The sequence below is a fragment of the Scyliorhinus canicula genome, chromosome 18 (assembly GCF_902713615.1).
Source record: "Scyliorhinus canicula chromosome 18, sScyCan1.1, whole genome shotgun sequence".
Classification (NCBI taxonomy): domain Eukaryota; kingdom Metazoa; phylum Chordata; class Chondrichthyes; order Carcharhiniformes; family Scyliorhinidae; genus Scyliorhinus; species Scyliorhinus canicula.
Genome location: NC_052163.1, coordinates 110,902,415 through 110,924,633, shown reverse-complemented (window position 1 = coordinate 110,924,633; position 22,219 = coordinate 110,902,415). Strand labels below are relative to the sequence as shown.

At 50.0% G+C, this 22,219-nt stretch overlaps 1 protein-coding gene across 3 annotated transcripts in view; it reads right to left on the bottom strand.

Annotated features, from left to right (window-relative positions):
- Positions 1-1,980: 1,980 nt before the first annotated feature.
- LOC119953455 (protein S100-A1-like) overlaps positions 1,981-22,219 on the bottom strand; it is a 137,296-nt gene continuing 117,057 nt past the window's right edge. The window contains exons 1-3 of one of the 3 annotated variants that reach the window (XM_038777760.1): positions 17,395-17,467; positions 16,474-16,648; positions 1,981-2,273 (exon numbers count right to left, since the gene is read on the bottom strand). In XM_038777760.1, coding sequence (XP_038633688.1) covers positions 2,112-2,273; positions 16,474-16,614 — 303 coding nt within the window. In that variant the 5' untranslated portion in view covers positions 16,615-16,648; positions 17,395-17,467 and the 3' untranslated portion in view covers positions 1,981-2,111. Of the gene's footprint in view, positions 2,274-16,473; positions 16,649-16,958; positions 16,976-17,394; positions 17,468-22,219 lie in introns of those variants that run through there. The other 2 variants (XM_038777758.1, XM_038777759.1) reach the window with 2 other exon arrangements.

Sequence of the window (22,219 nt, the reverse complement as noted above, 5' to 3'; positions counted from 1 at the left end):
CGCTGTAGAAAATTTTCCTAAAATCCTTTGAACTCTTTCTACCATCTTCCCTTTGAACAAATGCTTCGCAAAAGGGTGCTCAAAGTTCCCCATCATAATTTCTCCATAGTATTTCTGACTCCATTTAATTTCTTTGCAAATACAGATTCCTTCACAAGGGGATATGAATTATCTTTGACTTTTCCAGAGATGCTGTTTAACAGACTGTCCTTGTTGCTATGATGGGCCTTGTTCTGTTGGCATTGCAAGTGCTGCACTGTAACCTCCTCCAGTCCGACAGCCCTCCCTATCTCTATAACCTCCGACAGCCCTCCCTATCTCTATAACCTCCGACAGCCCTATCTCTTTAACCTCCTCCAGCCCTGATGACCCTCCCTATCTCTGTAACCTCCTCCAGCCCTGATGACCCTCCCTATCACTGTAACCTCCTCCAACTCTACAATCCAACCCTATATCTATAATCTGCTCAAGCCCCTACGACCCTTCCGATCATTGTAGTCTCCTCCAGCCCTACAACCCTATCTCTTTAACCTCCTCCAACCCTACAAATCTCCTTATCTCTGTAACCTCCTTCCGTCCCAACAACCTTCCTTTATTCTGTAACCTCCTCGTGGCGGCACGGTGTGGCAGTGGTTAGCACTGCTGTCTCACGGTGCTGAGGATCCCAGCCCTGGATCACTGTCCGTGTGGAGTTTGCACATTCTCCATGGGTCTCACCCCCACAACCCGTTCTCCTTGTGTTTGCGTGGGTTTCCTCCAGGTGCTCCGGCTTCCTCCCACAGTCCAAAGATGTGCAGGTTAGGTGGATTGGCCATGCTAAATTGCCCTTAGTGTCCAAAATTGCCCTTAGTGTTGGGTGGGGTTACTGGGTTATGGGGATGGGGCGGAGGTGTGGGCTTGGGTAGGGTGCTCTTTCAAAGAGCCGGTGCAGACTCGATGGGCCGAATGGCGGCCTCCTGCATTGTAAATTGTATAATCTATGATAACCCAATAAGATGTTCAGGGTAGGTGGATTGGCCACACTAAATTGCCTTTAATTAGAAAAAAATATTGTATGCTCTAAATTTATTTTAAAATGTCTCCGTAACCTCCTCTGGCCCGTCCCGGCAATCCTCCCTTATCTCTGTAACCTCCTCTAGCCCTCTCTATCTCTGTAACCTCCTCTAGCCCTCTCTATCTCTGTAACCTCCTCTGGCCCTCTCTATCTCTGTAACCTCCTCTGGCCCTCTCTATCTCTGTAACCTCCTCTAGCCCTCTCTATCTCTGTAACCTCCTCTAGCCCTCTCTATCTCTGTAACCTCCTCTAGCCCTCTCTATCTCTGTAACCTCCTCTAGCCCTCTCTATCTCTGTAACCTCCTCTAGCCCTCTCTATCTCTGTAACCTCCTCTAGCCCTCTCTATCTCTGTAACCTCCTCTAGCCCTCTCTATCTCTGTAACCTCCTCTAGCCCTCTCTATCTCTGTAACCTCCTCTAGCCCTCTCTATCTCTGTAACCTCCTCTAGCCCTCTCTATCTCTGTAACCTCCTCTAGCCCTCTCTATCGCTGTAACCTCCTCTAGCCCTCTCTATCTCTGTAACCTCCTCTAACCCTCTCTATCTCTGTAACCTCCTCCAGCCTACAATCCTCCCTTTTATTTATAATCCGCTTCAGACCCTACAATCCTCCTTATTTCTGTAACCTCCTCCAGTCCCCCTCCGTGTCTGTTTCTCTCTCTGTCTGCCAGTCTCTGTCCTACTCTCTCTCTCTGTCTGGCTCACTCTATTTTTCTCTCCTCCTTTAAGATGTTCCCTAAAACTGCCTCTGACCAGGATTTTGTCACTTTTACCTTCTGTGGCTCTATAGTCAGATTGTGTTTGACAATCACTCAGTGAAGGGCATCAGGATGTTTTGCTACATTAGGTGATACATCAATACAGGTTGTTGAACTTCAAACTATTGTGAACCACTGAAGTAGTGATTGAAATGAAAAAAGCCAAGCAGTCAGTCCAAAGTCACCTTTATTGAAACTACAGGAACAATGTCCAGTGTTTGAGCATTTACAATAACGATTCAGCATAAACAGTTTGCATAGCACACATTCAGTACAAGATTGGCCCCTTCATTCTACTCGTCACAACTTGCCCTGTTTCTTCAGGAGCTCCACAAAGAACTCGTTGCAGGCAATGGTAAGTGCTGTCACCAAATGAATAAACTCCTGGAAATCCACCTGCCCATCTCGGTTTATGTCCAAATCCCTCATGATACGATCGACAGCATTGGGGTCTTTCTGATACTGCAGAAAGAGAAAAGATTAAAACTGACAGTTTGGACGGTCTCTACTTTGCACCATAAAACAACTGAGTGGGAAATCGCTCCAGGTAACATCTCCACTTTCAGAAGGAACATGAGTTCTCTAAGCATTACGATCCAACAGCTGTCTTCAGAAAATAGTTAGATGTTGGATTTTGTGAAATTATTAATTTAAATGTTTTCTGATTTAGGGACAAATATTGGCTTCAAGACACCCAGAAAAACATTTCCACCTGACAGTACTCTGGATTTAATTAAAGACACTCCCTCAGCACTAACCCTTTGACAGTGCAGCACTGCTTCAATACTGACCCTCTGACAGTGCAGCAGTCCCTCAGTACTGACCCTCTGACAGTGCGGCACTCCCTCAGTACTGACCCTCTGACAGTGCAGCACTCCCTCAGTACTGACCCTCTGACAGTGCAGCACTGCTTCAATACTGACCCTCTGACAGTGCAGCACTCCCTCAGTACTGACCCTCTGACAGGGCAGCACTCCCTCAGTACTGACCCTCTGACAGTGCAGCACTGCCTCAGTACTGACCCTCTGACAGTGCAGCACTCCCTCAGTACTGACCCTCTGACAGTGCAGCACTCCCTCAGTACTGACCCTCTGACAGTGCAGCACTGCCTCAATACTGACCCTCTGACAGTGCAGCACTGCCTCAATACTGACCCTCTGACAGTGCAGCACTGCCTCAATACTGACCCTCTGACAGTGCAGCACTCCCTCAGTACTGACCCTCTGACAGTGCAGCACTCCCTCAGTACTGACCCTCTGACAGTGCAGCAGTCCCTCAGCACTGACCCTCTGACAGTGCAGCGCTGCCTCAATACTGACCCTCTGACAGTGCAGCACTGCCTCAATACTGACCCTCTGACAGTGCAGCACTCCCTCAGTACTGACCCTCTGACAGTGCAACACTCCCTCAGTGTGGTGAATGTAATTCACACCGGATTAGAATCTGTATATAGATGTGTCTGCATTGTAAGTGCAGTTGCACTACCTGTCCTCCAGGGGGAGTAGCTCTGGGAATGCTCGAGTTGTATCGGGCTTATCCCTTGGCTCTGCCCAGGACTCCTCCCCCGCAAGCTGCTGTATAAATGTCACTGCCACATGGTCAGCCGGCCAGTTCACTGAAAGTTCAGTGGCTAACCGGCTGCGTCTGTTGTGAGTATATTAAAACCGCTATTCTAATCCTACAAGCACGTGTCCGTAGATTTGTTGGTTCCAACAATTTAATATGCACAGGAAACAGTCGAAGAAATCATGGAAGCAGCCCTCAAGCCCGGACGCCTAGAACTCGACCCACAGGATGCAGAGGCTAAGGAAATTTTTCCCCACTGGCTGAGATGTTTTAAAGCCTACCTGGCAGAAGCCAGCACCGCCGGAACAACGGAGGAACAAAAACTCAGCTAACCGAGGGTAAGCCACAGAATCTCCACACAGCTAAACCTGGCCGGTTCCTACACCGCGGCGCTGGCAATATTGGACAAAATGTACGTTAGGCCCATGAACGAGGTTTATGCACGCCACGTGTTTACGACTCGCCGTCAGCGGCCTACAGAAACGCTAGCCGGGTTTGTAAGGGAATTGAACAATCTTTCCAATGACTGTAATTATCAAGCCGTGACCGCGGCTGAACATAGGGAGCTTGCTGTGCGGGACGTTTTCGTGGCGGGCCTTAGATCTAACTATGTGCGCCAAAGACTGCTAGAAAATGGGGCCCAGGACTTAGACACTACTGTGGAGGCTGCTACTACTATGGAAGTTTCCTTCCGCAGCCTCACCTCATTTCCCGCGGACCCCGCGACCTCATCGTGGACCCCCGACCAACAGTCCCCCCAAGCCTGTGCCGCACGGCCCCCCAGCTACCACGCTGCCAAAGCCAGTTACTCAGCTGCTCCAGCCAGCTACTCAGCTGCCCCAGCCAGCTACTCAGCTGCCCCAGCCTGCCATTTCTGTGGCCAAAGCCAGCACCCGATGCAGCACTGCCCGGCCCGTAACGCGACCTGCAGCAGCTGCGGGCGAAAAGGACACTATGCCAGAGTGTGTCTGGCGAAGAAAGCCCCAGCCTCTAACCCTCCCATGGCTCAAAGCACTCGTTCCCTGAATTCACAGGCCTGCAGGCCACAAAATGCTGCAGACTGTATGCCGACTCCGCCCCCACCCAACATGTGCGACTCATGGGGGCGGCCATCTTGGCAATCCTCCTCCATGAGGCCGGCCATGTGTGACTCATGGGGGCAGCCATCTTGGGATCCATCAAACTCTGAAACTCACCTCGACGACTATGAACTCAGAGGGCAGTCATCACGGGGCCACTCCAGCACAGCTGATCGAGTCGCCGACTACCTGCAACTCAGCGCAGTCACCCTGGATCAATCCCGTCCCAAACACCTACGAAGTTCGATGGCGGAGGTCCAGATCAACGGGTACAGCACGCCATGCCTCTTTGACTCCGGGAGCACCGAGAGCTTTATACATCCAGAGCTGGTGAGACGCTGTTCGCTTTCTATTTTTCCGGTGAGCCAAACTATCGCCTTCGCTTCGGGCTCCCACTCAGTCCAAATGCAAGGACGCACCGTTGCTACGCTCACAATACGAGGCGCTAGTTATTCTAAATTTAAACTTTATGTCCTGCCCGACCTCTGCGCGCCACTCTTATTAGGCCTGGATTTCCAGTGCAACCTCAAGAGCCTCACCCTCAGCTTTGGCGGGCCCCTGCCCCCACTCACTATCTGCAGCCTAACCACGCTGCGCATCTCCCTCCCTCCGCTCTTCGCCAATCTCACTCCAGATTGCAAGCCAGTAGCTACTCGCAGCAGGCGCTACAGCCTACAGGATAAGGTCTTTATCCGTTCGGAGGTCCGACGGCTGCTCAGTGAGGGGATCATAGAGGCCAGTAATAGTCCCTGGAGAGCTCAGGTGGTGGTCGTCAAGACCAGGGAAAAATTTTGCACGGTCGTCGACTATAGCCAGACCATAAATCGCTTTACGCTCCTAGACGCGTATCCCCTCCCCAGAATTGTAGACATGGTTAATCAGATCGCCCAATATCGGCTATTTTCCACGGTGGATCTGAAGTCTGCATACCACCAGCTCCCAATCCGCCCGGAGGACCGCCACTACATGGCGTTCGAGGCCGATGGCCGCCTCTTCCATTTCCTCCGAGTCCCTTTCAGCGTCACTAACGGGGTTTCGGTGTTCCAACGAGCAATGGACCGAATGGTAGACCAGTACAGGCTGAGGGCCATGTTTCCGTATCTGGACAATGTTACCATCTGCGGCTATGACCAGCAGGACCACGACGCCAACCTCCACCGTTTTCTCCAAACGGCACAGAAATTAAATCTCACTTATAACAAGGAGAAATGCGTTTTCCGCACAAACAGACTGGCCATCCTCGGCTACGTCGTGGAGAACGGAGTCCTGGGCCCAGACCCGGACCGCATGCTCTTAGAACTCCCCCTCCCTCATTGCCCCAAGGCCCTCAACCGGTGCTTGGGGTTCTTCTCATACTACACCCAGTGGGTCTCTCAATATGCGGACAAAGCCCGCCCACTCTTTAAGGCCACACGATTTCCCCTGTCAGCTGAGGCGCGCCAGGCCTTCAGCTGCATCAAGGAGGACATCGCCAAAGCAGCCATGTGGGCGGTGGATGAATCTACTCCCTTTCAGGTTGAGAGCAACGCCTCAGAGGTAGCTCTAGCAGCCACTTTAAATCAGGCAGAGAGGCCCGTTGCATTTTTCTCCCGTACCCTATCCGCTTCAGAACTCCGACACTCCTCAGTCGAGAACGAAGCACAAGCCATCGTGGAGGCTGTTCGTCACTGGAGGCACTTCCTCACAGGTAGGAGGTTTGCCCTCATCACCGACCAACGATCAGTTGCCTTTATGTTTGACAACTCGCAAAGGGGCAAAATAAAAAATGATAAAATCCTTCGGTGGAGGATCGAACTCTCCACCTATAGTTATGATATTAAATATCGACCGGGGAAGCTCAACGAGCCCTCGGATGCCCTATCCCGCGGGGCCAGCGCGCAGATCAGCCGTCTGAAAGCCATCCACGTGGATCTCTGCCATCCAGGGGTCACCCGGCTCGCCCACTGCATCAGAGCCCAAAACCTGCCTTTCTCCACTGAGGAGGTAAAAGCGGTCACCAGGGACTGCCCGATCTGTGCAGAGTGCAAACCGCACTTCTATAGACCAGACAGGGTCCACCTGGTCAAGGCTTCTAGGCCCTTTGAACGCCTTGCGATCGATTTCAAAGGGCCACTCCCCTCAACTAACAAGAAAATTTATTTCCTCAACATCATCGACGAGTTCTCCCGATTCCCTTTTGCCATTCCGTGCCCCGACATGACCTCCCTCACAGTCATTAGGGCCCTGCATAGTGTCTTCACCCTGTTCGGTTTCCCCAGCTACGTGCACAGCGACCGGGGTTCGTCCTTTATGAGCGACGAGCTGCGTTAGTACCTGCTCAACAAGGGCATCGCCTCGAGCAGGACTACCAGTTACAACCCCAGGGGGAACGGGCAGGTGGAGAGGGAGAACGCGACGGTCTGGAAGACCGTCCTACTGACCGTCCGGTCTAGAAAACTCCAAGTTTCCCAATGGCAAGATGTCCTCCCAGACGCGCTCCACGCAATCAGATCCCTCCTCTGTACAGCTACAAATCAAACCCCTCATGAGCGACTCTTCATTTTTTCTAGGGGTACTACCACGGGAGTCTCACTTCCGGCGTGGCTGAGGACACCAGGCCCGGTTCTCCTGAGGAAGCACGTCAGGGGGCACAAAACTGACCCCCTTGTTGAAAAGGTGCACCTCCTCCATTCCAACCCCCAGTACGCATTTGTGGAGTTCCCGGACGGTCGCCAGGACACGGTATCCCTTCGGGACCTGGCACCCGCTGGATCCAGCCCCCCCCCTACTCCCGCTGAGGAACCCCTTACCCCGTTCCCTATGCTGCCGCCCCCGATTCCGCAAGCTCACCCCACCGGTTCCGCAAGCTCACCCCACCGGTTCCATGCGCCAGAACCAACCCGCCCCCAGCGCCCCCAGTCTCCGGTCGAGCCAGAGGTGTATAAAGTTCGGACGGGACCCGCCCCAGAGTCTGCCATCGTACCCCAGCTCTCAACACCCACCCAGCCACTGCAAGAGGCTGCAACCCCGGTGCTCCGCAGATCGAAAAGAACAATTCATCCACTGGACAGACTAACTCTGTGAGCCACCACCCCTGCTGGACTCGATTTTTTCACAGGGGGTGAATGTGGTGAATGTAATTCACACCGGATTATAATCTGTATATAGATGTGTCTGTATTGTAAGTGCAGTTGCACTACCTGTCCTCCAGGGGGAATAGCTCTGGGAATGCTCGAGTTGTATCGGGCTTATCCCTTGGCTCTGCCCAGGACTCCTCCCCCGCAAGCTGCTGTATAAATGTCGCTGCCACATGGTCAGCCGGCCAGTTCACTGAAAGTTCAATGGCTAACCGGCTGCGTCTGTTGTGAGTATATTAAAACCGCTATTCTAATCCTACAAGCACGTGTCCGTAGAATTGTTGGTTCCAACACTCAGTACTGACCCTCCGACAGTGCAGCACTCCCTCAGCACTAATCCTCTGACAGTGCGGCACTCCCTCAGTACTGACCCTCTGACAGTGCGGCACTCCCTCAGTACTGACCCTCTGACAGTGCAGCACTCCCTCAGTGCTGACCCTCTGACAGTGCAGCACTCCCTCAGTACTGACCCTCTGACAGTGCAGCACTCCCTCAGTACTGACCCTCTGACAGTGCAGCACTCCCTCAGTACTGACCCTCTGACAGTGCAGCACTCCCTCAGTACTGACCCTCTGACAGTGCAGCGCTCCCTCAGTACTGACTCTGACCGTGCAGCACTCCCTCAATACTGACCCTCTGACAGTGCAGCACTCCCTCAGCACTGACCCTCTGACAGTGCAGCACTCCCTCAGTACTGACCCTCTGACAGTGCAGCACTCCCTCAGTACTGACCCTCTGACAGTGCAGCACTCCCTCAGTACTGACCCTCTGACAGTGCAGCACTCCCTCAATACTGACCCTCTGACAGTGCAGCACTCCCTCAGCACTGACCCTCTGACAGTGCAGCACTCCCTCAGTACTGACCCTCTGACAGTGCAGCACTCCCTCAGTACTGACCCTCTGATAGTACAACACTCCCTCTGTACTGGCACTCTGACAGTGCAGCACTCCCTCTGTACTGGCGGTCTGACATCGCAGCACTCCCTCAGTACTGACCTAGGGCGCAGTGGTTAGCATTGCTACGTCACGGCGCTGAGGTCCCAGGTTCGATCCTGGCACTGGGTCACTGTCCGTGTGGAGTTTGCACATTCTCCCCGCGTTTGCGTGGGTTTCACAACCCAAAAATGTGCAGGGTAGGTGGATTGGCCACGCTAAATTACTCCTTAATTGGAAAAAAAAGTAATTGAGCACTCTAAATTTTAAAAAAAGTACTGACTCTCTGACATTGTAGCCCTCTCTCAGTACTGACCCTCCGACAGTGAAGCACTCCCTCAGTACTGGCCCTCTGACAGGGCAGCACTCCCTCAGTACTGGCCCTCTGACAGGGCAGCACTCCCTCAGTACTGGCCCTCTGACAGTGCGGCACTCCCTCAGTACTGACCCTCTGACAGTGCAGCGCTCCCTCAGTACTGACCCTCTGACAGTGTAGCGCTCCCTCAGTACTGACCCTCCGACAGTGAAGCACTCCCTCAGTTCTGACCCCCTGACAGTGCAGCACTCCCTCAGTGCTGACCCTCCGACAGTGAAGCACTCCCTCAGTACTGACCCTCCGACAGTGAAGCACTCCCTCAGTACTGACCCTCCGACAGTGAAGCACTCCCTCAGTTCTGACCCCCTGACAGTGCAGCACTTCCTCAGTATACACTGCGAGAATGATCTGGTTTTGCCCTCCATTTGGCGGAGCTGGACCTGTGCGCTGACTCTGAGGTGTGTGTGTGTTCATTGAGACACAGCTGGAAACGCTGCAGACAGGTAGAGACATTACTTGTGATAATTGGAAGGTTATTGTTGCAGCGAGACTGCTGATTACAGGAGAATACCAGAAGATTGCACAATAAATATACAGCAGGGTATATAAATTATGGGATGTGCGTGAATCTAAGGTGCGTTGCGTGTCACCGGGTTCATATTTTTGCCTCCAGACCCTGTGCATGTGAGTCTAACATGCAAGGACTTCCCAGTTTAGCCACATTAGCGCTGCAGGCTGGCCTGGGGCTTGCTCTGCAACAATCTCGCTCTTTGACCATCTTTTGCGGCTTTGGTTCGGGGCTCGGTTGCAGCGAGTATTGGGAGTTTACCAGCAGGAAATTTCTTAACAAGGAGGACGATAATAAATCATTGGGTTGTGTCGCTCGCACAGTTAAACATCACCTCAGTCCCCAATTAATGAGTGGGCTTCCCTGTGCACAGTGCAAATGCCCCTCCACCGCCCCTGCCCCTGCCCCCTAATTCTCCCCCCTCAGCCACTCCTCCTCCCTGACAAAACAGCATTTGGCAATCTGTTGAGCGAGGCTTCCTCCCTGCAAGAACTGCCTTCACCTCAGACAGTCTGTAACCTCAAACCTTCATTATAAACCCAACCAATAATTATCTCCCATTTTTGTGGCTGGAAATCCCGCCCAGGACTGAGGAATGAGTATTCATGCCGAGCCCCTCCCTGGATGCTAGTAAATTCCTGGGTCCCACCCTGAGCAAAACTATTCCAGCCGTAACCCCACATTACTGGATTTCATTCACTGCAGGGTATTAGTGATGAGTATTTCTCTCTCACACACCCACCAGGCAAGTAGCCCTCTGGGAGGCCAGGGTGCAGAGATCCTGGCGTTAACACTGGTGGAGCCGCCTATTTCCAGAGTAACCAATCGTGTGTTATTTATCACCTCCTGATCAATTAGGCTATTCCCTGCTTTCTAAATTGAGTGTGTTTTCTGTGGGGACAATGTGGAAACACAATTAAGACAATGACTTTGAACAAAGCGATTGCAAATAGTTTCCACGTCAACACGGGGTCAATGAGTCAGATTTTTTGGCACAACATTAGTCTGTGATCTCATCCCTCATCTATCCCATCCTGGCCTCTCCCTGTCTCTCTCTCTCTCCCGCCCCCCCCCCCCCCCAATAGACCACCCCCCATCTCACCTCCCCTCTCCACTATTGCCCTTCATTTTTTTTTTATAAATTTAGATTAGCCAATTATTTTTTCCAATTAAGGGGCAATTTAGTGTGCCCAATTCACCTACTCTGCACATTTTTGGGTTGTGGGGGCGAAACCCACGCAGACACGGGGAGAATGTGCAAACTCCACACGGACAGTGACCCAGAGCCGGGATCGAACCTGGGACCTCAGCGCCGTGAGGCAGTTGTGCTAACCACTAGGCCACCGTGCTGCCCTTCTATTGCCCTTCATTGCAGAAAATAAGGAAGTATGGGATTGAAGGTAATTTAGCGGTTTGGATCAGTAATTGGCTAGTTGAAAGAAGACAGAGGGTGGTGGTTGATGGCAAATGTTCATCCTGGAGTTCAGTTACTAGTGGTGTACCGCAAGGATCTGTTTTGGGGCCACTGTTGTTTGTCATTTTTATAAATGACCTGGAAGAGGGTGTAGAAGGATGGGTTAGTAAATTTGCAGATGACACAAAGGTCGGTGGAGTTGTGGATAGTGCTGAAGGATGTTATAGGATACAGAGGGACATAGATAAGCTGCAGAGCTGGGCTGAGAGGTGGCAGATGGAATTTAATGCGGAAAAGTGTGAGGTGGTTCACTTTGGAAGGAGTAACTGGAATGCAGAGTACTGGGCTAATGGCAAGATTCTTGGTAGTGTAGATGAACAGAGAGATCTCGGCATCCAGGTACATAAATCTCTGAAAGTTGCCACCCAGGTTAATAGGGCTGTTAAGAAGGCATATGGTGTGCTAGCCTTTATCAGTAGGGCGAATTGAGTTTCGGAGCCACAAGGTCATGCAGCTGTACATAACTCTGGTGCGGCCGCTCCTGGAGTACTGCGTGCAGTTCTGGTCACCACATTATAGGAAGGATGTGGAAGCTTTGGAAAGGGTTCAGAGGAGATTTACTAGGATGTTGCCTGGTATGGAGGGAAGGTCTTACGAGGAAAGGCTCAGGGACTTGAGGTTGTTTTCATTAGAGAGGAGAAGGCTGAGAGGTGACTTAATAGAGACATATAAGATAGTCAGAGGGTTAGATAGGGTGGACAGTGAGAGTCTTTTTCCTCGGATGGTGATGACCAACACGAGGGGACATAGCTTTAAATTGAGGGGTGGTAGATATAGGACAGATGTCAGAGGCAGTTTCTTTACTCAGAGTAGTAGGGGTGTGGAACGCCCTGCCTGCAACAGTAGTAGACTCGCCAACTTTAAGGGCATTTAAGTGGTCACTGGATAGACATATGGATGAAAATGGAATAGTGTAGGTCAGATAGGCTTCAGATGGTTTCACAGGTTGGCGCAACATCGAGGGCCGAAGGGCCCGTACTGCGCTGTAATGTTCTATCTATATTCTATCACTCTCCCAAGTCCCATAGCCTATCCCTTTCCCATTCTCTGGGCGGGGTCTGGCCTATTTCTAACTCCCAACAATCCACTGAGAACAAGTAGGAAGAGATGGGGTTTGGCAGCAGCATTCCGGGCAGGAAGACCATGGGACTGTTCTTGTGTACTCGCTGGTTGATGTGGGGTTTCCATAGATAATTGGGTTCACATAAATGTCTATATATATGTTTCTGGAACCTACCTCTCCATTCACCTGAGGAAGGAGCAGTGCTCTGAAAGCTAGTGATTCTAAAACCTGTTGGACTTTAACGTGGTGTTGTAAGACTTCTTACTTTATTAACTGAGGCATAGAATATAGGAACAGGGAGGTTATGTTGGAGCTGTATAAAACACCCATTAGGCTACAGCTGAAGTACTGTGTGCAGTTCTGGGATCCGCAGTATAGGAAGGAACTGTTTGCACTGGAGAGGGCGCCGAAGAAATTCACCAGGATGTTGCCTGGGTTGAAGAGTTTCAGCTATCACGAGAGACTGGATAGGCTGGGGTCATTTTCCCTGGAGCACAGACGGCGGAGGGGTACAAGGTTATGAGGGGCATAGATAGGGTGGATAGGAAGGAACTTTTCCCTTAACAGAAGGCTCAATAACCAGGGGTCATAGATTTAAGGTAAGGGGCATTAGGTTTAGGGGGGATTTGAGGAAAGACTTTTTCATCCAGAGGGTGGTGGGAATCTGGAACTCGCTGCCGGAAAAGGTGGTAAAGGCGGGAAGCTTCACAACATTTAAGAAGTATTTAGATGAGCACTTGAAATGCAGTAGCATACAAGGCTATGGACCATAGATACATACATATAGATACATAGAACATACAGTGCAGAAGGAGCCCATTTGGCCCATCCAGTCTGCACTGACCCACTTAAGCCCTCACTTCCACCCTATCCCCATCAAACAATAACCCCTCTTAACCCTTTATGACGCTAAGGGCAATTTAGCATGGCCAATCCACCTAACCCTTACCCTGACCAAGTGCTGGAAAATGGGATGAGTGTAAATAGGTGCTTGATGGCGGCGTGGACACGATGGGCGAAGGGTCTCGTAGCACAGTGGTTAGCACTTTTGCTTCACAGCGCCAGGGTCCCGGGTTCGATTCCCGGCTTGGGTCACTGTCTGGACGGAGTCTCTACGTTCTCCCCGTGTCTGCGTGGGTTTCCTCCGGGCGCTCTGGTTTCCAAGCACAATATCCATGGACACAGGGTAGTTGGCTGATCAGTAGCTCAGTGAGAATAGGGTCGATGGAGCAGGAGCTGGGTCTCATGGACAAGGTGAGCTCTAAGAGGGCATATGGGGAGATGGAAGAGAAACTAGAGAAAGATGTGGGTTCAGGGCTCGGAAAAGGATGAAATTTAGAGACAGTTTGGTCCGGTGGGCTCGTGGAAGGGAGGGAATCAGCAGAGGCAGCTGATTGGATTTACTCAATCTCCGTCACAAGACGCTCCACAAGTTCCTCACGCTTCCTGTTGGAGGTGAGGATGGAAGAGACGGGGAGAGCGAGAGTACTGCAAAAGGATCTAACTTTTGTAAGAGAGGTATTTAACAGAAATCAACCTTATTTGACTTATTTCACAGTGCCAGGGTCCCTGGTTCGTTCCATGCTTGGATCACTGGACGTAGTCTGCACGTTCTCCCCGTGTCTGCGTGGGTTTCCTCCGGGCGCTCCGGTTTCCTCCCATAAGTCCCGAAAGTACGTGCTTGTTTGGGGAATTGGACAGTCTGAGTTCTCCCTCAGTGTACCGAGGAAAAAGTAGGAGCAGGAGTGGGCCAGTCAGCCCATCAAACCCGCTTCTCCATTCAACGTGATCATGGCTGATCCGCTAGCTCAACACCACACACTTGCACTCTCCCCATACCCTTGGCACCTTCGATGTGTAGAAATCTATCTATTTCCATTTTAAATATATTCAGTGACTTGACCTTCACTGCTTTCTGTGATAGGGAATTCCTCGCGTTCACCACCCTCTGAGTGAAGAAGTTCACAGAATCACAGAAAATATAGTGAAGAAAAAGCCCTTTGGCCCATCGGGTCTGCACGGACACATGAAGAATACCCGACCTACCTACCTAATCCCATTGCCGGCACTTGGCCCAGAGCCTTGAATGCTATGAAGTGCCAAGTGCTCATCCAGGTATTATTTAAAGGACGTGAGGCAACCCGCCTCTACCACCCTCCCAGGTAGTGCACTCCAGACTGTCTACCCACTGGATTTAAAAAAAAATCTCACGTTTCTTCCCCCCCCCCCCCCCCCCAAACGTCCTGCCCCTCACCTTGAGCTTGTGTCCCTTGTGAATGACCCTTCAACTAAGGAGAACAGCTGCTCCCTATCCACCATATCCATGCCCCTCATAATTTGTACACCTCTATCAGGTTGCCCCTCAGTCATCTCTGCTCCAGCGAAAACAACCCAAGCCTTTCCAACCTCCCCAAATGCTCCAACTCGGGCAACATCCCGGTGAATCTCCCCTGCATCCTCTCCAGTGCAGTCACATCCTTCCTATAATGTGGCGATCAGAATTGCACACAGTACTCCAGCTGTGGCCTCACCCAAAGTTCTATACAACTCCAACATGAGCTCCCTGCTTTTGTATCCTATGCCTCGATTGATAAAGGCAAGTGTCCCATATGCCTTTTTCACCACCCTATTAACCTGTCCTCCTGCCTTCAGAGCTCTATGGATCAGTTTCTCCTCATCTCAGTCCTAAATGACCTACCCTGTATCCTGAAACTGTGAACGCTTGATAAAATCTACACGTTCAATTGTGTGAGGCTTATTTTCTTGAGACACAGTAATTTAAAGATTACTTTCTCCAGAGAGATTTTTCGTTCAACACAACAGACAACAGTATCTATTGTACATCAAAATTACAGCACAGTAAGAGGTAATTCATCCCATCCACTCCATGCAATTTAAATTCCACACAAGCCTCCTCCATCCTTTCTTCACCTTCTATTCCTTTCTCCCTTGTGTTTATCCACCTTCCCACTTGCATGTTTCAGTACAATTCACCTCAGCCACTCCCCATCCTGTCGGAGGGAGTTCCACATTCTCAGCGCTACACCCGAGTTTCTCCTGAGTTCCTCAATGGATAAATTAATGTTATAGGTACGGCCCTCTGCTCTACATCTATCCTGTCAACCCCCATTGTAATATTAAAGACCTTATTCAGGCCAATCCTCAGCTCTGTGAAAGTCACCATAGTTCCAGATGACCATAGGCTGTTTTCCCCTTTGAGTGTGGAGAGCTGACTGGTGTTGATTTAGCCTGGGGGTCACCACGCCTCAGGTGAGGAGATTGGGATGCCATGGAATTGAACCCATGCTGCTGGCCTGGCTCTGCATCACGAGCCAGCCGACCTCCCCCCTTTCTGCTCAGCATCTGTTCTACAGCCTTTTCCATTTTCCTGACAATCTCAGTTCTGCGATCGTCTTTGTAAATGATCATCTCACTTTCTCCAGTGCCTCTGTACCTTTTCTTTTTTATAAAAGGGAGTCCGGAGCTGTTCACCACCCTCCGAAGCTTCAATGCAAGTTTCACTCTTCGTTAATATTCCACCCAGTTTAATCCCACTCTTCCCCCATGCATCTGCCCTTTGAGAAAGATCCAGAGACATCTGTTATGTTGCAGAGAATAGCTGGTGCAAACCCTTCCAGTTGCTGTCTAGAAATATGTCAGAAATTGAATTGTTTCTGACGTGGGGGTCTCACAGCTTGTCACGTATTGTAGGGCAGCTGGTGGGCTACGGCTGGCTACGGCTCATTGCCCAAGGGATGGCTGGTGGGCAGCTCTGTGAAGTTCCCTGACGGGACAGTGAGAGTTGGCACTGGGCAGAGATGCAGATATGAGTCTGTCCTCCAGTTGTTTGGTGCCTCTTTGCTGCAACTCTCTGGTACCTTGTGTCAGCTTGGGTCGGTTGGTACTCGCAGTGCTGAGAGAGTGCCGCACTGTCGGAGATGCCACTTTTCAGATGAGACATTGAAACTGAGATCCCTCCTGTCCTTTTGGATGGATGTAGAGTCCCCACAGGGTGTATTCTCCCAGATGCTGTGGGCTCAATATTTATCCACTAAAAACAGATGATCTGGTCGTGATCATCACTTCAGTTTGTGGGATCCTGCTGTGTGCAAATCGGCTGCTGAATTTCTTACATTAAAACAGTAACTACACTTCAAAAAATGTACCTTATTGGCTGTGAAGCTTTTGGGCAGTCTGAGGTCAGGGAATGTGTTACAGAAATGAGAGTTTGTCTTTCAAATAAACTAACTGCTACTTCCTCCCAAAAGTAGCAATTTGGATCTAATTGGTGGTTTCCTGGACTGATCTGCACCAATCAGGGCTCACCCAACAGAAGCTAACAAAAAAAGGGAAGGTTATCACTTATCATCTCTCAACCTTTCAGTCCATTACAGGAAGAAACGATGTGATTCCAGCTCTGTTATCTGACTCTAACTCTTGGGGTCATTGGTGTCCTAACTCTACCAGTGAGAAGAGAGCCAATCAGTCACTGAGCCAGTTTCTAACTGTTTAGCTGCTGAAATCAAATCTAAACTTTTATCACTTACCTTCAGGAAATCTACAAGTTCCCCTTTTAACAGGTTCTTAAGCTCAGCTTTGGTCAGAGTATATTTGTCGCCCTCTTTCCCCGAGTAATTGTAGAAAACCTTGATGATCGCATCCATGGCACCTTCTAGTTGGGAGAGCATGCTGGTGTTGTGGCTGGTAGTGATCGAGAGGGGGCTGTGACAGAGGAAAATGAGGGTGAAAGGAAAGCGTTAGCCTGGAGAAGAGTAAACAATTCTCACCCAGACAAAAGGTTAAAAGAGGCAGAACAATTCATCATTGTCAGGTAACAGCTTCAAATCCAAATATCATTGATCAGCTCCTGTCCACTAATAGAATCTGGAATATAATCTGATCAATTTATCACTGAAACATTTTTCGTTTAGTTTCTTTCTTCAAGGTTTCTTAAATAAAAGGTGAACAATGATGCATCAATTTAACAAATGAAAAGGCTGGAACCACCTGCCCCAACCTCTCCTTCACTTACCAATTTGAAGATGCCAAAGTACCAGGTGAGTACCAGTGCCCACACTTTATACAGAGCCCCTGTCAATCACAGTCCTCAGTCCCACCTCTCACAACTCATTGGTTTAGGCAGCAGGCATTCTTGTCAATTATGGCAGTCAAGTGGCGTCCGATTGGTGGAGCAATGGGTCCTGCCACCTTACCCGAATGGAAATCATTCACAAACAAACAAGCCAAATGATCCCCATGGGCATTCCGCACATAACCTACCAAATCCAGCGGGCATACACAGCAGTAGCATTACTGGATTAGTAATCCAGACAGCTGGTTAAATGATCTGGAGAGATGAGTTCAAGTCCCACAGGTGGAAATTGCAGAGTTTAAATTCCGCGAGATAAATAAATCTGGAATAAAAAGCTTGTATCAATAATGTTAACGGATTGTTTTAAAAAACCCACCTGGCTCACTGATGTCTTTTAAGGAAGCTAAACCTGTCATCCTTTTTATTCGTTCATGGGATGTGGGCGTCGCCGGCTGGACCACCATTTATTGCCCATCCCTAATTGCCCCTGAGAAGGTGGTGGTGGAGCTGCCTTCTTGAACCGGTGCAGTCCTGGTGTAGGTGCACCCACAGTGCTGTTAGGAAGGGAGTTCTAGGATTTTGGCCCAGTGACAGTGAAGGAAAGGCCGATATATTTCCAAGTCAGTATGGTGAGCGGCTTGAAGGGGAGCCTCCGGGTTCTTCTGCTCCTATGTGTCTGCCCCTATTGTCCTTCTAGATGGTAATGGTTGTGGGTTAGGAAGTTGCTGTTGAAGGAGTCCTGGTGAATTGCTGTAGTGCATCTTGTAAATGGTACGCACGGCTGGTGCTGTGCGCGGTGGTGGGGGGGTGTGCGAATTAAGTGGGTTGTTGTGTTCTGGATGGTGTTGAGCTTATTAAGCATTGTTGGAGCTGCACTCATCCAGGTAAGTGGAGAGTATTCTATTACATTCCTGACTTGTGCCTTGTAGATGGTGGACAAGTTTTGGCAAGTAAGAGGTGAATTATTCACCACAGGATTCCCAGCAACTAACCTGTTCTTTGTCAGAATCATAGAATTTACAGTGTTGTAGCCACAGTATTTTAGGGGCTGGTTTAGCTCACTCGGCTAAATCGCTGGCTTTTAAAGCAGACCAAGCAGGCCAGCAGCACGGTTCGATTCCCGTACCAGCCTCCCTGAACAGGCGCCGGAACGTGGTGACTAGGGGCTTTTCACAGTAACTTCATTGAAGCCTACTCGAGACAATAAGTGATTTTAATTTTCATTTCATTTCATATAACTGGTTCAGTTCAGTTTCTGGTCAACGGTAACCCCCAGGATGATGATAATGGGGGATTCAACGATGGTGCCGCCATTGAATGTCAATGGAAATGGTTGGTTTCTCTCTGTATGGAGATTGTCATTGCCTCGCAGTTGTGTGATGTGAATGTTACTTACTACTTGTCAACCCAAGTATGAATATTATTCAGGTCTTGCTGCATTTGGACACGGACTCCTTACCTAGTCTGGCCTACATGTGACTCCAGTCCCACCTACTAACCTCTGATATGGTCCAGCAAACCATTCCGTTGCATCAAATTAAAGTGTAAAAATAAAATCAGTCAGATCGCTTGGCATTGACCAAGGCATCAGAAATGACAATGTTACACCGTGATCTGTTGACCCTGCAAAGCCCTCCTCACTAACACCTGGGAGCTTGTGCCAGAGTTAGAAGAGCTGTCTTGCAGACTAATCAGCAGCAGCCCAATATAAACACACACAACCAGACTGTAATGATGCATTATCACAGACGTTGAGAAATACAAAAGGATTTATTAACAACAAGAATTGTCCAACAGTCACACAGCCACCCCCTAGTCCCTACACATCTCTCTGTCCAACAGTCATACAGATACCCCCTAGTCCCTACACGTCTCTCTGATTGTCCAACAGTCACACAGATACACCTTAGTCCCCTACACGTGTCTCTGTCCAACAGTCACACAGATACACCTTAGTCCCCTACACGTGTCTCTGTCCAACAGTCACACAGATACCCCTTAGTCCCCTACACATCTCTCTGTCCTACAGTCATACAGCTACCCCCTAGTCCCTCCTCGTCTCTCTGATTGTCCAACAGTCACACAGATACCCCCTAATCCCCTACACGTCTCTCTGATTGTCCAACAGTTACACAGATACCCCCTAGTCCCTATACGTCTCTCTGATTGTCCAACAGTCACACAGCTACCTCCTCGTCCCCATACGTTTCTCTGTCCAACATTCACACAGATACACCCGAGTCCCTACTCGTCTCTCTGATTGTCCAACAGTCACACAGATACCCCCTAATCCCCTACACGTCTCTCTGATTGTCCAACAGTTACACAGATACCCCCTAGTCCCTATACGTCTCTCTGATTGTCCAACAGTCACACAGCTACCTCCTCGTCCCCATACGTTTCTCTGTCCAACATTCACACAGATACACCCGAGTCCCTACTCGTCTCTCTGATTGTCCAGCAGTCATACAGCTACCCCCTAACCCCTACACGTTTCTCTGATTGTCCAACAGTTACACAGATACCTCCTTGTTCCCATATGTTTCTCTGTCCAACATTCACACAGATATTTCCTAGTCCCTACACGTGTCTCTGGCTAAGATAGGTCTGCACACCATGGGGTGATTACCCACTTTCAGTCCTGGTGGATCGCCCAAACCAGTTAACCCTTACTCTGCTATATTGTCCTTAAAGGGCAATCACCACACACCTCCCAGACAACGTCCCAAACACCACCAACATCAAGTCTGGGTAAATCCTGTCCCACCAGTAAGGCTGATCCAGCAGAGGTGATGACAAAAGTGGTCTACAGTCTGGAGAAAGTTACCCTGGGCGTCCTCAACATTGACTCTGGACCCCATGAAGTCTCATGGCACCAGGTCAAACATGGGCAAGGAAACCTCCTGTTGATTACCACCACCCTCAGCTGATGAATCAGTACTCCTCCCTGTTCAACACCACTTGGAAGACGCACTGAAGGTGGTGGGTGTAGAATGTACTCTGGGTGGGGGACTTCAATGTCCATCACCAAGAGTGGTTTGGCAGCACCACGACTGACCAAGATGCTGGGTCCTAAAGGACATAGCTGCTAGACTGGGACTGCGGCAGGGAATCAACAAGAGGAAAAAAATCCTACTTGACCTTGTCATCATCAATCTACCTGCCCCAGATGCATCTGTCCATGACAGTATCGGTAGGAGCTACCACCATGCATGAATCTACAATACAGATGACATGCAATGGAAGGAGCATGCATTATATAGAACTAAATGATCCCACTACCAACGGATCAGACCAAAGCTCTGCAGTCCTGCCACATCCAGTCATGAATGGTGATGGATAATAAAACAACTCATTGGAGGAGGAGACTCCACAAATATCCCCATCCTCAATGATGGGCAGTATGGAAACCACACCTGGGCAGCACCTTCCAAACTCACAGCCGCTACCATCTAGATAGAAGGATGCATGGGAACAGCACCACCTGGACATTCTCCTCCAAGCCACTCACCATCCTGACCTGGTAATATAATGGCTGTTCTTTCACTATTGTTGGGACAAAATCCCTGAAACTCACTTCCTAACAGTATCTCAGGGATGACAGCAGTTCTAGAAGTCAACTCACCACCACCTTCTCAAGGGCAATTACGGATAGGCAATAAATGCTGGCCTAGCCAGCAAAGCACACATCCCGGATATCAAAAAAATGGCTGAAGGCACTGGATATTGCAAAGAGTGTGGGTCATGGAGTCTCAGAGATTTGCAGCACAGAAAAGGCCCTTTGGTCCATCATATCTGTACTGGTCAAAAGCAACCACCCAATCCCATTTGCCAGCACTTGGCCCATAGCCTTGTCTGCCCTGGGATTGCAAGTGCACATCTAAATCCTTCTGAAATGTTATGAGGGTCTCTACCTCCATAACCCTTTCAGGCAGCGAGTTCCAGACTCTCTCTGCCCTCTGGGTGAAAATGTATTTCCTCCCATCCCCTCTATGCCTCCTGCCCCTTACCTTAAATCTCTGCCCCCTGGTCATCGATCCCTCCACCAAGGGGAAACTGTTTTCCTGTCTACTCTATCTATGCCCCTCATCATTTTATACATCTCAGTCATGTTCCCCTCAGTCTCCTCTGCTCCAAGGAAAACATAACTAAAACCCTCCGGCCCAGGCAACATCCTGGTAAATCTTCTCTCCCTTTCCAGTGCTATCACATCCCTCCTAGAATGTGGATTCCAGAACTGCACACAGTACTCTACCCTGCACATCTTTGGGTTGTGGGGGTGAAACCTACGCAGACTCGGGGAGAATGTGCAAATTCCACACGGACAGTGACCCAGAGCCGGGATTCAAACCCGGTTCCTCAGCGTCGCAGTCCCAGTGCTAACCACTGCGCCACATGCCGCCCTCCCATTTGCCTTCTGAACCACTGTATCCACCTGCCCTGCTACCTTAAAGGACCGGGGTACATGCACAGCAAGGTCCCTCTGATCTTGGTGCTTTCCAGGCTCCTGCTGTTCATCATGTATTCCCTTTGTCTTCTTTGTCCTGCCCGAGTGCATCACCTAACACTTACCTGGATTGAATTCCATTTGCCATTGATCACCCCTTCTGACCAGCCTGTGTCCATCCTCCTGTAATTCACCACCCCACCAACAAAGGTTGTAAGCTTACTGATCAATCCTCCTGCGCTCACATCTAAATCATTTATATAAACCAGAGACAGCAGGGGCCCCAACACTGATCCCTGCGGGACCCCACTGGAAACAGGCTTCCAGTCAGAAAAACACCCCACGACCATCGCCCTCTGCTTCCTGCCACTCAGCCGATTCTGGATCCAATTTGCCAAATTTCCTTGGATCCCACGGCCTCTTACCTTCGCTGTCAGTCTCCCATGTGGGACCGTATCAAAAGCCTTGCTGAAGTCCAAATAGACTACGTCAAATGTATTGACCTAATCTCCACACCTGGTCACCTCTTTGAAAATTCAATCAAGTTGGTCAGACATGACCTTCCCTTAGCAAAACCATGCTGACTGTTCTTGATTAATCCCGGCCACTCCAAATGCAGATGAACTCTGTCTTTCAGAATTGATTCCAATAGTTTCCCCATCACTGAGGTTAGACTGGCTGACCTGCAGTTTCCTGATTTATCCCTGCCTCCCTTGAATAATGGCACCACATTGACTATCCTCCAGTCCTCTGG